The 18,218-nt window shown below is 41.5% G+C and overlaps 1 protein-coding gene across 6 annotated transcripts in view; it reads right to left on the bottom strand.

The window, feature by feature from the left end:
- LOC131132465 (ankyrin-3-like) overlaps positions 1 to 17,999 on the bottom strand; it is an 88,640-nt gene extending 70,641 nt beyond the window's left edge. For 2 of the 6 annotated variants that reach the window (XM_058078104.1, XM_058078103.1), the window contains exon 1: positions 10,806 to 17,987. In XM_058078104.1, the coding sequence (XP_057934087.1) occupies positions 10,806 to 10,925 (120 nt within the window). In that variant the 5' untranslated portion in view covers positions 10,926 to 17,987. Of the gene's footprint in view, positions 1 to 10,805 lie in introns of all 6 variants that reach the window. The other 4 variants (XM_058078101.1, XM_058078105.1, XM_058078106.1 and 1 more) reach the window with 4 other exon arrangements.
- Between the last annotated feature and the right edge of the window lie 219 nt (positions 18,000 to 18,218).

An 18,218-nucleotide genomic window follows, 5' to 3' on the forward strand; every position in this document is an offset into this window, starting at 1 on the left:
TCACTGATTCTCTTGTCTATGTTTGCTGATATTCTTTTAGCTTCGTTCGCTATTATTCTTGTAGCTACAGGTATGTTCGCTGATACTTTTTTAGCTACATTTGCGGATATTCTTCTGGCTACATTTGCTGATTTTTTTGCTACATTTACTGATATTTTTTGGCTACATTTGCTGATATTCTTCTGGCTACGTTCACTGATTCTCTTGTTTATGTTTGCTGATATTCTATTAGCTTCGTTCACTATTATTCTTGTAGCTACAGGTATGTTCGCTGATACTTTTTTAGCTATGTTTGCGGATATTCTTCTGGCTACATTTGCTGATTTTTTTTGCTACATTTACAGATATTTTTTGGCTATGTTTGCTGATATTCTTTTGGCTACATTTGATGATATTCTTCCGGCAACGTTCACTGATTCTCTTTTGTCTTTGTTTGCTGATATTCTTGTAGCTACAGGTATGTTCGCTGATACTTTTAGCTACGTTTGCAGATATTTTTTTGCTACATTTTCTGATATTCTTTTGAACGTGTTCACTGATTCTCTTTTGGCTATGTTTGCTGATATTCTTGTAGCTACAGGTATGTTCGCTGATACTCTTTTAGCTAGGTTTTAATATTCTTTTTAATATTCTACTTTTTTTAGCTACGTTTGTTGATATTCTTCTGGCTACGTTTGCTGATATTTTGGCTACATTTACTGATATTCTTTTGGCTACGTTCACTGATTCTCTGTTGTCTATGTTTGCTGATATTCTTGTAGCTACAGGTATGTTCGCTGATACTCTTTTAGCTATGTTTTAATATTCTCCTTGCCAGGTTTGCTGACGTTCTTCCTGCTATGTTGGCTGATAGTCTTTTGGCTAGGTTTGCTAATATTCTTTTATCTATGTTTTGATATTCTTCTAGCCATGTTCGGTAACAGACTTTTGGATACTTTGCTGGTACTCTAGCTAGTATGTTTGCTGACAACCTTAAAGCGCAAACGTGGATCATGGATTGGAAATTTCTGCAGGTGGTATGTGCAATTTCCGATATCCAATTACGCTGCTGTGGGAATCAAACCTTAACCAACCAAGCAACTGTCACCATTATGGACACCATTGTTTTGTAGTAAAGCAACATTTCTATCGAGTTTGACTCTCAACTGGCACAAGACTCAGTTCAGGTAAACAGAGTCAAAGCGATGCCCGAAACCTGAAGCCCAAACCCTAACCTGACCCCAAACCCCCAACCCACCCCCCCATTACCAAAATCCCTAAACCAAACCCATAATTGAAATCCCTACCCTTAAACCCCAAACCACCTAAAACACATTCCCTAACCCCCTTAACCTAACCCAAATCCCAAACTCCAAAAGTGTATTCTTAAAGCGACAGTACGTCCATTATGACTCACCGTATCCACACACTGCCCCCCCCATCCTCCCTACAAAAGCCCACATTACTGTCGGCTACGCAAAAGGCCAAGTGAAGGCACGCAAAGCTGCCATGTTGTTCACCAGAAGCTCCCGTCCGGGGCTTGGCTCACCTTACTCTGCTTCCAAAATTAGCGCAGACGGACTCAAACACAAAGGCAGCAGCAGACGAGGCTTTGAGGGCAAGGAGATTAGCGGGCTTTACAAGGTTCCTTCGGGTATTTTAAAGAGACAAAACACTTTTTAGGGGGCGGCTTAGCATCCAATCGCCACACTTGAAGGTGTTAGCAGGTGTGAACAGTAATTTTATCTCATCTATCAAAAATCTATCACCCCCCCCCCCCCCCCCCCCACCCTTGTTTGCTCCATTTTTGAAAGAAGAGGCGCTCAAACGTTCCATGAAGGAAAGACTTCCTCGTGGACATGATACCGCCTGCTAGCTAAATGAGCCTATGCACCCGTATACACCCACCAAAACCAGGCTTTGCTACACATCTTAAAAATCAGCTCAGGGTAGAAAGAAGTCTGAATCCATACTGACCGAATAACGACCTTCCATCATATATTCACTTTAAGCTGCTGCTAATTAAAGTCGTCTTAAGCCACGATGGTGCATTCCAGGACCACAGAAGAAAGTGCAAAATCTCAGCGCTTGACAAAAAAACGTTACGTTATGTTACGTATGTTTAATCACATACAGCAGGGGTCTCAAACACGCGGCCCACTAGTTTGAGGCCCCCCGCCTTGATATGAAAGTTTAATGTAAAGTTTGATATGGATGCTGTATGGCAGGGGTGGGCAAACTACGGCCCGGGGGCCACATCCGGCCCGCCAAGTGTTTGAATACGGCCCGCCCAATCTTTCAAAAGTATTTAATTTAAACTCAACATACAAGCTGGCATCATGGCCTGAGCCAACCTTTTGATGGTTGTATCAATTTCGTTGTTTGACATGGTCTGTTGTTTACAAAGTGCTCCTGAAAAAAGAGACACAAGCACATAATAATAATAAAAATTAAAATAATAATTATTATATTATTATTATAACTATTATGATTATTATATTTACTATATTAATGCTAATTATTATATTAATTATATATAATAATATTGTTATATTTGCATATTTTACATAATAATAATATAATAATTATTATTTTAATTTTATTTTAATTATTATAATATTTTATTATTTTTAAAATATTTAAATATAAATATAAAATAATAAATAATAATAGCAGATTGCATGACAATTTTACAGATACAATAATACCAGGTGGACTGTTACGTGTAAAATATATAGTCTGCCCCCCCTGGAAATTTTGTTATATCAATGCGGCCCGCGAGTCAAAAAGTTTGCCCACCCCTGCTGTATGGTATCATGTACCCAGAAAGAATCTTCATGTTAAAGGTTAAATAACTGTTAATAGTTATCCTCCCCATCCGTGTGGAAGTGGTAGTTTATGGCTATTTAAGTTTAAAGGAAAATAACTTGGCGGCTACCGTTTAGGTCGCTAGCTCCCTAGTTTGTGAGTTAGCATGTGTCTCAAGACCCTGCAGTTGCGCAATATGTTGTAAATAAAAAGAGTATAAATGTGACTATAGTCGTGTTTTGTCATGTCTACAGGGCTCTAATAATGCTTTGTTCATTTTAATATGGAAAAAATCATTTGTCTACCCACCAACTATATGTGCTTTCTTAAGTTTTTATTATTATTATTATATTTATTTATTACTGATTGATTGATTTTCTTTATTCTTGATCTTATTTTGTGTAGAAAAATAAAAATGAAGATATTTGAGAACAGTGCAATGTTTTACCACAAAAAAGGACTGATTTATTACTATTAGTTATGTGGTTTCTTAAGTTTTTATTATTATTATTATTATTATTATTATATTTATTTATTACTGATTGATTGATTTTCTTTATTCTTGATCTTATTTTGTGTAGAAAAATAAAAATGAAGATATTTGAGAACAGTGGAATGTTTTACCACAAAAAAGGACTGATTTATTATTATTAGTTATTTTATTTGTATTAGTTATTTCTAATATTAAAAGAAACAAACAACAATTGAAGTTGTAATTTTTGGAAAATTAGGTTGCTGAAAATAAAAAAATAAATACTGTTATGACATCCATCCATCTTTTTTCTATGCTAGGGTCACAGGAGTATGCCAGAGCCTATCCCAGCTGTCTTCGGGCGAGCCAGCCAATCACATATAGACATAAAAAAAACATTCCCACCCACATTCATTCAAATTACTTTGGGAATAAAGTCATAATATTATGACAATAAAGTCAAAATAGAATGACAATAAAGTCAGAATTATGTGATGAAAACTTACTAGAAGTGATGCGTTCAATTGTAATCTGAAACCATAACCATAATAATACAACGCTTGTGTTATTGCTTTGTTTATGTTATGGCATCAACAGGGGTGGGCAAAAACGGAGATGCTAGCGTGTGCGCGTGCGTGCGTGCGTGTGTGTTGTCCCGCTCCTGACTGGTTGTAGCATGCTGCGATCTGATTGGCCGCCCGGCTACCGCAGTCCCGGCTCTTGAGATACAGATGGAGGAGGATAATAAAAAAAGCGGCTAAACTCTCAGCATCCTCTCCGGAACAACTCTTCCACATTGCTGTGGCGCATCCGGCGTGTTTACAGCCCCGCCCTGGCCCTCGCTTAGACACCCCCACCCCCCCACCCCCCTCCCTGCATGAAGAATAAAGACGGTAAGCATCGGCAGCTGCGGCGCCGGAGTGGTTAATCTCCCCTGACGGGGGCAGATCGAGCACTCGCTGCCGGTCATGAATAAATGAAGACAAAAAGCACACAACAGGAGTGTGTGTGCTACACAACATGAGTGTGTGTGTGCTGCACAACTGCGGCGCCGTGCCAGGCTAGTGTCATGGCCGCCGCCACGCCAAATATGACATTGTTGTGATGTCGCCTATGCTTTCACTCATCAGTTAAGTTTGGCAGTAAGTTTCAATAGCTAACTTGTTAAAGGGTGTCTAATACACACACACACACACACACACAGACACACACTAGTGTGACCCACGCAGGACCCCACCCGCCGCGTGTTCACCTTCAAAATGTCCGCTTCACGCTGACATTACAGCATCAGCGTGTTACATGCACACATGCACTTACTGTCTGGCCTGCAAGATCAACACCCGTCCCCGTGCCCCCCCCCACCCCCGCTGACGCTCGACAGTAAATATTAGCACATTTGGGTCCGTCTGTGCAAATCTGATATCAAACACGCCCACATTACCAGCGAGATTCAGGTTTCATCTTAAAAAGCAAACAGAGTGTTATCCCATTGGGAATAATAGAAATAATCTGTTCCAGTGTCAAACTGCGGCCACAATAAAGCCTGTATAAACACCACAGGTAATATGATCATGATAATGATGATATGTGGTGACTCGCAAAATATGGATGGCGCTGTCATGGTTGGACTCCACAAGGAGGATGAAGAGGAAGAGGAGGAGGAGGAGGCGTGCGGCGAACCTGCTGAATGTGCACGTGTGGAGACAAGAAAGGACTGGCCCACTTCTTCATCTGCAGCAGGAGGAGGCGGAGGAGGAGGAGGAGGATGGGAGGATGAAACCAGCAGCGTCCTCATCTTTTTTTTGACAGAGTGAAACCTCCCACTGCTTTTTGAGAGGGGAGGTTTAATTCCATTCCAGATATTTTTCTGCAGGGTGAACGCAGAAAAAACACGAGGACGCATAAAAACCAAACCGTCTGAGATAGCTTGTGAGCATTAAAGGGGAAGTGCGCCATTCCCCATCCTTACGGGAAACATTAACACATATTTTTTTTTCACTTTCCTGTGCATTCTCGAGCGAGAAAACAAGTTAGTATCAGCTAGCTAACAATGAACATCATGGGAACAATCTATTTTGATGCTAAAGCCCTCACAAAAAAATTGTTCCATTTATATAACCGACTGATATTAACCAATCTACAGCGATATTATTATTGTAGCAGCTAACTACAAAAAAAACTAAAAAAAAAAATTATCTGGCGGAGTAACACGATGCCTTGCTAACCGTTCGCGTCAGGATACCTAGCTCTCAATTTCGCGACAAGGTGAAGTGCGCCATTCCCCATCCTTATGGGAAACATTAACACATATTTTTTTTTCACTTTTCTGTGCATTCTCAAGCCAGAAAACAAGTTAGCATCAGCTAGCTAACAATGAACATCATGGGAACAATCTATTTTGACGCTAAAGCCCTCGCAAAAAATTTTCTCCATTTAAATAACTGACTGATATTAACCAATCTACAGCGATATTATTATTGTAGCAGCTAACATGAAAAACTAAAAAAAAAAAATTTATTTGGCGGAGTAACACGATGCCTTGCTAACCGCTCGCGTCAGGATACCTAGCTCTCAATTTCACGACAAGAGGAACTGTGCCATTCCCCATCCTTATGGGAAACATTAACACATATTTTTGTTCACTTTTCTGTGCATTCTCGAGCAAGAAAACAAGTTAGTATCAGCTAGCTAACAATGAACATCATGGGAACAATAAATTTTGACGCTAAAGCCCTCACAAAAAAAAAATTCTCCATTTAAATAACTGACTGATATTAACCAATCTACAGCGATATTATTATTGTAGCAGCTAACATGAAAAACTAAAAAAAAAAATTTTCTAGCGGAGTAACACGATGCCTTGCTAACCGCTCGCGTCAGGATACCTAGCTCTCAATTTTGCGACAAGGGGAACTGTGCCATTCCCCATCCTTATGGGAAACATTAACACATATTTTTTTTTCACTTTTCTGTGCATTCTCGAGCGAGAAAACAAGTTAGCATCAGCTAGCTAACAATGAACATCATGGGAACAATCTATTTTGACGCTAAAGCCCTCAAAAAAAAATTCTCCATTTAAATAACTGACTGATATTAACCAATCTATAGCGATATTATTATTGTAGCAGCTAACATGAAAAACTAAAAAAAAAAAATTTAATCTGGCGGAGTAACACGATGCCTTGCTAACCGCTCGCGTCAGGATACCTAGCTCTCAATTTTGCGACAAGGGGAACTGCGCCATTCCCCATCCTTATGGGAAACATGAACACATTTTTTTTTTCACTTTTCTGTGCATTCTCAAGCGAGAAAACAAGTTAGCATCAGCTAGCTAACAATGAACATCATGGGAACAATCTATTTTGACGCTAAAGCCCTCGCAAAAAATTTTCTCCATTTAAATAACTGACTGATATTAACCAAGCTACAGCGATATTATTATTGTAGCAGCTAACATGAAAAACTAAAAAAAAAATTTTTTCTAGCGGAGTAACACGATGCCTTGCTAACCGCTCGCGTCAGGATACCTAGCTCTCAATTTCACGACAAGGGGAACTGCGCCATTCCCCATCCTTACGGGAAACATTAACACATATTTTTTTTCACTTTTCTGTGCATTCTCGAGCGAGAAAACAAGTTAGTATCAGCTAGCTAACAATGAACATCATGGGAACAATAAATTTTGACGCTAAAGCCCTCAAAAAAATTTTTTCTCCATTTAAATAACTGACTGATATTAACCAATCTACAGCGATATTATTATTGTAGCAGCTAACTACAAAAAAAAAAAAATGTTTTAATCTGGCGGAGTAACACGATGCCTTGCTAACCGCTCGCGTCAGGATACCTAGCTTTCAATACATATCAAACCATAATACATTGTTAGAGTTATTTTTAGAGGGCTTCGTAGGTACGTCACAATGATGTACATTGTTAGCTAGCTCATACTAAGTCATTTTCTCATTATAACTTTGGATGATGGGCAAAATTAGCCAAAAAAGTGCAAAAATTCAATAACAAAAATAGCAAAAAGGCACCAGGAAGGACAGTGAAATAAATTGTAAACTGTCCCTGAGACCCCGAAATTAATTTCTAACCCATTCTTATAATCTCACAGCAGGGGTGGGCGAGAACACATTGGCGTCAATCGCCAATCAACGCGGTGCACGCCGGTGTCATTTCCACATCCGCTAGCCGGCGCCCCCACCCGGCCTTCCGTCCTTCCCTTTCCTCGCTCCCTCATGCTCTCCAATGGAGTGCTTCCATAATTCATAATTCATACACTGCCTCCTCGCCAGTGTTGCTCACATCAGCTTGCTTTTCTGTCTTTACGAAGGTTGGTTACATTAAAAAAAAAAAAAGGTAACCCCGCGACCCTCCCATGCAGCTGGTCGAGAGACAGAGGGAGAGAGAGAGAGAAGGATAGACGGGAAAAAAAAAAAAACGGTAATTGAGGCGTCAAGAGAGGATCATTTTTCCATCATGGTGCCAAGAAGTGTCCCCGGGCCGGCAGACTACGTTATAGATTTACTTTATGTGATGTCAGGATAGGCGATACGCTCGCTACGCCTCGCTGCTAGCGCTCGTACACACGGGAGACGATACTGTAGTACTACACAGTACAGTACTTGCTGTACAGTAGCTAGTGTACACATAGCGATGAATGAAAGGATGTCACACAACCATTCACACTCACATTCATATCTATGGACATAAAAACTAGCATGTTTTTGGAATGTGGGAGGAAACCGGAGTACCCGGAAAAAAGCAGCGCATGCACGGGGAGAACATGCAAACTCCACACAGAGATGGGTGGAATTGAACTCAGGTCTCCAAGCTGTGAGGTATGTGTGCTAACCACTCGACCACCGTGCAGCCCAAAGTGAAAGTTATGTTTAAAATGTTTACTCCTTTTTTTTTTTTTTTTTTTTTTTAGTTGGGAACTGATATTTTCCTGAAACTTACCTATGTTCTACAAAGAACATAAAATGGTAGTTTCTTTCTTTTGGTAGGTTCCATGTTTACATAACCATTCATTCATTCATTTTCTACCACTTTTTCCTCACAAGGGTCAGCCACTGGTGGCCAGCCAATCACAGGGCACATGTAGACAAACAACCATTCACACTCACATTCATACCTATGGACAATTTGGAGTGGCTAATTAACCTAGCATGTTTTTGGAATGTGGGAGGAAACCGGAGTACCCGGAGAAAACCCACGCATGCACGGGGAGAACATGCAAACTCCACACAGAGATGGGCGGAATCGAACTCGGGTCTCCTAGCTGTGAGGTCTGTGCGATAACCACTCGAGCACAATGCAGCCCAAAGTGAAAGTTATGCTTGAAATTTTTACTTTTTTTTTAGTTGGGAACTGATATTTTCCTGAAACTTACCTATGTTCTACAAAGAACATAAAATGGTAGTTTCTTTCTTTTGGTAGGTTCCATGTTTACATAACCATTCATTCATTCATTTTCTACCGCTTTTTCCTCACAAGGGTCGCAGGGGGTGCTGGAGCCTATCCCAGTTGTCTTTGGACTGGTGGCCATCCAATCACAGGGCACATGTAGACAAACAACCATTCACACTCAAATTCATACCTATGGACAATTTGGAGTGGCCAGTTAACCTAGCATGTTTTTGGAATGTGGGAGGAAACCGGAGTACCGGAGAAAACCCACGCATGCACGGGGAGAACATGCAAACTCCACACAGAGATGGGTGGAATTGAACTCGGGTCACCTAGCTGTGAGGTCTGCGCAATAACCACTCGACCACCATGCAGCCCAAAGTGAAAGTTATGCTTGAAATGTTTACTTTTTTTTTTTAGTTGGGAACTGATATTTTCCTGAAACTTACCTATGTTCTACATGGACATAAAAGGGTAGTTTCTTTTTTTTGGTAGGTTCCATGTTTACATAACCATTCATTCATTCATTTTCAACCACTTTTTACTCACGAGGGTCGCGGGGATGCTGGAGCCTATCCCAGTTGTCTTTGGACTGGTGGCCAGCCAATCACAGGGCACATATAGGCAAACAACCATTCACACCTATGGACAACTTGGAGTGGCTAATTAACCTAGCATGTTTTTGGAATGTGGGAGGAAACCGGAGTACCCGGAGAAAACCCACGCATGCACGGGGAGAACATGCAAACTCCACACAGAGATGAGTGGAATTGAACTCAGATCTCCTAGCAGTGAGGTCTGTGTGCTAACCACTCGACCGCTGTACAACCCAAAGTGAAAGTTATGCTGGAAATGTTTACTTTTTTTTTTTTAGTTGGGAACTGATATTTTCCTGAAACTTACCTATGTTCTACATGGACATAAAAGGGTAGTTTCTTTTTTTCGGTAGGTTCCATGTTTACATACGACGCCATACGATACAATATTCTGTGTGCCTTAAAAGGTCCGCTACTGGAGGGGTCCGCCTTTTGAAAAATGGCGGGAATTGAATGATTTAATATTGCAACTTTGTGGCACATAACATAATCATAACATTACGCCATCATTTGTCCTCATGTCAGCCAATTAATAACAAGACAATAAACCAGGGATGACTTCATGCCCTGTAGGATGCATCGTGGTGGTCTACAATGTGGTGACATTTCAGAATAGCGTTGGATCAGCACGTGACCGTCGCCGACAGGCAGGAAGTCAAGTCTCATTTTGACCTTGAAGTCAATAAGGTCACTGCTATCCGTTGCTGGTGACAGGTGGCTGACACACACACACATGAACACACACACATGAACACACACACATGAACACACACACATGAACACACACACATGAACACACACACACACACACAAAATGTCATCAATCAATACCAGCTAAAATGTTTACGTTGACACAAATGATTATTGATTATTAGACATCCACATCAGGGATGTTTGCACATTTCAGGGAAAGTCTTAACTTTGTCCGGGTGTATTGACATCCTGTTTGCACACACACACACACACACAACACACACACAAACACACACGAGAAACCGCAGGGCGTGACTGCTTACAGATAGAGTCTTTGCACACACACACATACACACATACACACATGCACACGCACACCATCTACAGCATCAAAAGTCCATCACTGAGAGATGACAGCGGTGCGGCGTCAAGGGTGGTGCCGGGACTGACTCACATACACACACAAACACACACACACTAAGAAACTCATCCTAGCATGTCAGCATCTTGTGTGTGTGTGTGTGTGTTTGTGTGTGTAAGCAAATACACAACACACACACTCCTGCAAACACAAAAGTCCATCACGAAACATAAGTTTGTGTTCCTCTATGATCTTATGATTAATAGACGAGCGACACAAAGCCATGAAGAGGAGGTCAAGATGGACACCTCGTTAGCGTGTGTTCATTTGACCATTGGACAACACACACACACACAAACACACACACACACACACACACCAGCCTGTCCTCCATTCTTTTCCCCTCCATTGTCCGTCTTTTTAAGTCTCTGTCAATCACCCCCCCCCCCCCCACCCGTTCATCTCCCGCCACCCCTTCTACCTTTTTCTTGACATCACGAGGCCGCTTCTTGCCCCTCTTCCTCTCCTTCTCCCGCTCCTCCTCGGCGGCCACCAGGTTCTCGTCCGCCTTCTTCTTCAGCTGCGAGGCGGCGTGCGCCATGCTGCCGGTTTAAATCCTCACAGGTGGGAGCGATCGTCTCCCGCTAATTAAGCTTCCTTGCCCCAACACCAACACCCCCGCCCCCACCCGGACACTTGCTGGACTTTAGTCCCAGGCTGCCCCTCGCAGGTCGGAGCTGGAATGGAATTTGATGCTCCTGCTCAAAATGCTCTTCCTGGATGCAAAGATAGGGGTGGTGGTGGTGGTGGTGGTGGGGGGGGGGGGGGGGGTGGGTGTTCCCGCTTTTAGAATGATTCCCAAATAGCATCCATGAGCAAGGCTGCAGGGAAGAGGCGTAAAACCATCCTAGTGGAGATCCACAGATCCATGGAGGGGCTCAAGAGGAGCGGTGGACTGGTCTGGTCCCCATGCACGGCCCCGCAACGAGCACCTGACCCATCCTCCACGACTCCATGGGACGTATGATCGAGGACGGGAACGGCGGCGGAAAGGAGGTTGAGGGAGGGAGCGGGGGGGAGGAGGACGAGGAGGAGGAGGAGGAGCAAGGGAGCAGCTGGGACATGGCTTATGATGGAACCATCAGACATTTAAATAAAGAAGGAGCGTCTGGAGGTGACGGAGGACGGACGGCGCTCTAAAAAGTGTCCCGTGTGACTCCTCACGGAATTCTGTGAGGATCAATTCCCAGTCATTTCCCAGCAATTGTGCTTCAGAATGCCGTGCACTTCCTCCAAGGTCAAATTCAAATCCTTTTACATGGAGGATCTTTGACCAGCATTCGGTCCTCAAAACAGTAGAAATCTACTTTAATATAGAGGATCTTTGACTAGATTTTTTTGCAGTAGATCCCTAAAAACAGCACACCACTCGTGCTATAAAGATGATCTTTGAGTAGCATTTTTGCTCTAGGTCCTAAAAAACAAAGCATAACGTTACTTTTATATAGAGAATCTTTGACTAGATTTTTTCCCCATAGATCCCTAAAAACAGCAGACCACACCTGCCATAAAGATGATCTTTGATTGGCATTTTATATAGGTCCTAAAGAACAAAACATAACACTATTTGAATATAGAGGATCTTTGACTAGGTTTTTTTTGCAGTAGCATTTTATATAGGTCTTAAAAAACAAAGCATAACTCTACTTTTATATAGAGGATCTTTGACTAGATTTTTCCCCATAGATCCCTAAAAACAGCAGACCACTCCTGCCATAAAGATGATCTTTGATTGGCATTTTATATAGGTCCTAAAGAACAAAACATAACACTGCTTCAATATAGAGGATCTTTGACTAGGTTTTTTTTGCAGGAGCATTTTATATAGGTCTTAAAAAACAAAGCATAACTCTACTTTTATATAGAGGATCTTTGACTAGATTTTTTCCCCATAGATCCCTAAAAACAGCAGACCACTCCTGCCATAAAGATGATCTTTGATTGGCATTTTATATAGGTCCCAAAGAACAAAACATAACACTACTTGAATATAGAGGATCTTTGACTAGGTTTTTTTTGCAGTAGCATTTTATATAGGTCTTAAAAAACAAAGCATAACTCTACTTTTATATAGAGGATCTTTGACTAGTTTTTTTATTTGCAGTTGATCCCTAAAAACAGCAGATCACTCACTGCCATATAGATGATCTTTGGGTAGCATTTTTGCTCTAGGTTCTAAAAAAACAAAGTATAATGCTACTTTTATATAGAGGATCTTTGACTAGGTTTTTTATTTGCAGTTGATCCCTAAAAACAGCAGATCACTCCTGCCATGTAGATGATCTTTGGGTAGCATTTTTGCTCTAGGTTCTAAAAAAACAAAGTATAATGCTACTTTTATATAGAGGATCTTTGACTAGGTTTTTTATTTGCAGTTGATCCCTAAAAACAGCAGATCACTCCTGCCATATAGATGATCTTTGGGTAGCATTTTTGCTCTAGGTTCTAAAAAAAACAAAGTATAATGCTACTTTTATATAGAGGATCTTTGACTAGGTTTTTTATTTGCAGTTGATCCCTAAAAACAGCAGATCACTCCTGCCATAAAGATGATCTTTGAGTAGCATTTTTGCTCTAGGTCCTAAAAAACAAAGTATAACGCTACTCTTATATAGAGGATCTTTGACTAGGTTTTTTCACTCCTGCCGTAAAGATGATCTTTGAGTAGCATTTTTGGTCCTCAAAAACAACAAAACACTGTAAAAAAACTGCTGTTTTTACAGAGGTTGCTAACATGCTACAGTAATATGACAATGTTTGACTACTGTTTTGTATTATTAATACAATATTACAGTCGGATATGTCATATTTTGATTGGCCTTACGACCCATCATGGTATTGTTGGCTAGCGATATCAGTTGCTAAGAAGAAAATGTGCCAAATGTGGCAAAATCTGCAGCTGCTGTAAATCAACGGGATTATTTATTCATGCGGTCATCATGCATTATTCATGATTAATTGATATATGCTGGATTAAGTGGAGGTTAGCTGGGGGCTACTATTGTGATGCCAATGCAATTAGCTGCTCTCCAGGCTTCCCATAAATCTCATTGGTTGCCTCCAGCAAGAAAGAAGATGGTTTTAATAACAAGATGTTCTTCGAAAGAAAGCCAATGTTTTGTTGATTTTTTTTTTTTAAATGTTTGCGCGTGCGTGTGGGTGCGTGTGTACACGATGAGCTCATAACTGCAGCCCTCCTAATATAAACATCCTAGCAGCATGGAGGCAGCACGTGACCTCCGCTAAAGGGTTCCTATTGGCTCGTATGGACTGTCCGAGGGCAGTGATTGGCTACTTGGAACGGAAAATCCCGCCCATGAACTGACAATAACACAAAGATGAATAGGCTCGAAGAGGGACAAAGTGTACCCTCTACGTGTTGGATTTCTTTGACGTTGAGGGAAAACAACATCACGACAACAACTCTGTTTGCGTTACGGAATTAAATGTTTAAAAAAAAAAACAATCGTGTTTTTTTTATCGACGCTGAGCAGCAGTTTTGCTGTGGTGTCCGGCTCCCTCTCGTGGCCTTAAAGCACGTATTGAGCCCGGGGTGTAGGTTCGCTTTGTGGACACTTGAGGGCAGCATTGTACACACATACACACACACAAAACCTGATTTATCCTGTCATGTTCACCACTACTTCGATTGCATTATTGACAGTCGATTATGGATGTGAATGTGTGTGGCGTCATCATTTATTTATTTACTATTTCCTTACATCCTATGGAGAACTAATTTGCATATTTAGGAGGCGTGTCTCGATAAAGCTGTACAATTTGTGATCCAAATTAGGAAAATGGCAGAAGCTTGTTATTGTAGCCAACAATACAGATATCCAAACATTAGCGACAGACACATTTTCTGCCCCAAAGTGTATGTTGGTACCGGGCCATTAGTGATGGAGGGTGAGGGGGGGGGGGGGGGGGGGTAGATAAAACAATAGTTAGATTGCCCACAGCAAAGCACTAGAAGCACTTTACTGCAAATGGACCCAAACCAGATAAGGACGGATGCGATTTATCCATTGTGCGATTGCAGGCAGTCACATTCAAAGTAATGGAGCCTTCAGACCGACACAAACCACAACGCCACGGCTAAAAGCACAGCTAAGAACCCTCCAAATATTTCCCATTTCAATGTTTTTCATATATCTCTACTCTTTTTTTTTCTTTTTTTTTTCTGTCAGTCTATCTGTCTGGGCTTCTCCTGCTCGGCACCCTGCCAGCTGTCGCCTAGGCAACCGTTTACACAGCCACAAATAGCACTGGCGGCACAGTATCCTTTCGCCGTATCGAACCGCATCGCGCGTCTTCACACTTTGGAGCCCTCCACACAAACAGATAGATCCCCCGGAAGAAGACCTAGGATGTTTATTACTAGGATGTTTCTTTGCAGATAAATTCTTAAAAAATAACACATCACTACTTTGATATAGAGGATCTTTGACTGTTTTTGCAGTTGGTGCTTAAAAACAGCAGAGTGTTATTGTCATATAAAGAATCTCTGGCTAGGGTGGGGAGGAGTGGCGACTTGCAGTAGGTTCCTAAAAACATCAGAACGCGACATTTCCATAGAGGATCTTTGACTGGTGTTTTTGCAGTCGGTGCTCAAAAACAGCAAAATGCTCCAATCATATAAGAGTATCTTTGATGATCATTTTGGCAGTGGGTGCTTAAAAACTATATATATAATATTATAATATAATGAGTTTATTGTCATAAAATTGTGACAGTTTATTCTTGTTTAATTACATCCTTTTTGTATTTTGATTTGACCTTTTTTTCTCAGACGACTTCAATTTTTCTTCTCTTCTCTTTTTGCTTTAATATTTCAGCTTCATGCAACTAAAGTGATGTTATTTTTCCTCACGTTACAACATTTTTCTCGTAATATTTTTTGACTTTATTCTTGTAAAATAAATGCTTTTTTTCTATTTTTGCTGGTTTTCTTGTTAATTCATATTTTTAGACTGTCCGCGGACCAATAAACAAACAGCAACGTACACCAAATAGTCCCGGGGCTGCATGTTGGATAGCCCTGATATACAGTATTTAAATTGTATTGACCAACTTGCTAATACAAGGGTGTAGAAAACAACGTCTAAAATGACTGAAGTAATGTTATTTTATACAACGGTTCTTTCCAAAAGAGAGAAAAATGAGAGAAAAGAAAAAAAGAAGAAAAGAGAAAAACAAATGTAAAGAATAGCAAAGCGCTCCTGTTCTATCGAGGATCTGTGACTGGCGTTTTTGCAGTGTTGTTATTGTTGTTTATGTTATTTAAAAACAGCAGAATGGATGCATAATATAATTGAATCTGTGCGCATTGCATCTACTGTGGAAAGAACGGAGAGAGTGAGACTTCATCTCATTCAGGCTCTTTGTGAATGAAAGCACAGAAGCGAGGGTTCTTCAGGCGAACGCCACAACCGACGGCCCGTGTGTGGGAATGTTTCGCTTTCAATGTGAGCGCATGAACACCGGCGACAGGGACTTTCTTCGTTCTTAACTGGAAAAAAAAAAAACATAGCCTTCATCCCGACTGAGGTGTTTGGTCGGGAATTTAAATATAAACAAAACGATGCGTGCCCAGAGACGGCGTCGCTTGCTACATTGCAAAAGAAATGCAAACATTCAATACGGTTATTCAGTCATTCATTTTCTACAGGGGGGTGCTGGAGCCTATCCCAGCTGTCTTAGGGCGAGAGGGCGGGGTACACCCTGGACTGGTGGCCAGCCAATCACAGGGCACATATAGACAAACAACCATTCACACTCACATTCATACCCACGGACAAGTTGCTAATTAGTCTAGCATGTTTTTGGAATGTGGGAGGAAACCAGAGTACCCGGAGAAAACCCACGCATGCACGGGGAGAACATGCAAACTCCACACAGAGATGGGTGGAATTGAACTCAGGTCTCCAAGCTGTGAGGTATGTGTGCTAACCACTCGACCACCGTGCAGCCCAAAGTGAAAGTTATGTTTAAAATGTTTACTCCTTTTTTTTTTTTTTTTTAGTTGGGAACTGATATTTTCCTGAAACTTACCTATGTTCTACAAAGACATAAAATGGTAGTTTCTTTCTTTTGGTAGGTTCCATGTTTACATAACCATTCATTCATTCATTTTCTACCACTTTTTCCTCACAAGGGTCAGCCACTGGTGGCCAGCCAATCACAGGGCACATATAGACAAACAACCATTCACACTCACATTCATACCTATGGACAATTTGGAGTGGCTAATTAACCTAGCATGTTTTTGGAATGTGGGAGGAAACCGGAGTACCCGGAGAAGACCCACGCATGCACGGGGAGAACATGCAAACTCCACACAGAGATGGGCGGAATTGAGCTCGGGTCACCTAGCTGTGAGGTCTGCGCGATAACCACTCGAGCACCATGCAGCCCAAAGTGAAAGTTATGCTTGAAATTTTTACTTTTTTTTTAGTTGGGAACTGATATTTTCCTGAAACTTACCTATGTTCTACATGGACATAAAAGGGTAGTTTCTTTCTTTTGGTAGGTTCCATGTTTACATAACCATTCATTCATTCATTTTCAACCACTTTTTACTCACGAGGGTCGCGGGGGTGCTGGAGCCTATCCCAGCTGTCTTTGGACTGGTGGCCAGCAAACTCCACACAGAGATGGCCGAGGGTGGAATCAAACCCTGGTCTCCTCGCTGTGAGGTCTGCGCACTAACCACTCGACCACCGTGCCGCCCATCAATACATATATGGTATATATTTCAAACCCGTGGCTCACGGAGGTACGCTATACTTTAGTACCAGCTAGTGGTTGAAATGTGAATTACACCTCTCATGACAATATTTCATTAAAAAACGGTCAAAATTTTTTTTTTGATTATTAACAATAATATTTCGCACAATTACCGAGAAGCAAAAGGTGTTCAAATTTTGTTTGTGTTCTGGTAAAACAAGCATTTTGCTAAATGTTGACCTTGGTGACGCATACATTAGCCGGTAGTACATTTAAACATTTATACTGCATATCGGTGATGATACTGGTATTGATATCGATCGATTTCACTCATTGATATCGGTATCAGCGGCATCAAACCCTGATGGGAAGATCCCTAGCCTCCATATACGTACATGCTAATCAAGCAAACAATCTCGGAGTGGCTATGAAGAGGGAAAGACGTCTTTCTTTATCCGGACTGGCTGACATTTAGTCGGTCTTAACAAGTCAGCAGAAGGCTCCTCCGTGCCGATGGCGATCTGTCATTACGCCGGGATCGTAAACCGCACGCTTTCATCTCTTTGACTCGTGACAAACACTCGACGCCCTGCCCGTCGCTAATCCGCATGGAATTATAATCCTCCCTGACATTAGGAAGGTTAATTACACATCATTCTAGTACACACACACACACACACACACACACAGAGGATGATGTCCCGGCCTGACTCAGTCGAGGCGTGCAAATGACACCTTGGCAGGTTGTCATGGCAACACAACAAGGAAGGAGCAGCCGGCAGGAGGATGAGGAGGAAGCGATGGAGGAAATATTTGACAACATTATTTATTATATTTGATCTTATAAATAAAAGCGGTGTCATCATCGTCAGACATTATTTTTTTTTGGTGCGGGGGGGGGGTGCAGGGGGGGGGGGGCAGGATGTGCTCGATGAGATTAAGACTGAAGAACAGAAGAAGAACAGGAGCGCACGCACAGACAAAAAAAAATAAAAAAATAAAAAAAGATGGATGTTTCCCCGAAAGCCGTGACATCACCCTTGGCACACTCCCGTTGCCATGGCGACACGGTCCCATTAGCCTACTCGCATGACTGTCAGACGCA

Source organism: Doryrhamphus excisus, chromosome 7 (assembly GCF_030265055.1).
Source record: "Doryrhamphus excisus isolate RoL2022-K1 chromosome 7, RoL_Dexc_1.0, whole genome shotgun sequence".
Classification (NCBI taxonomy): domain Eukaryota; kingdom Metazoa; phylum Chordata; class Actinopteri; order Syngnathiformes; family Syngnathidae; genus Doryrhamphus; species Doryrhamphus excisus.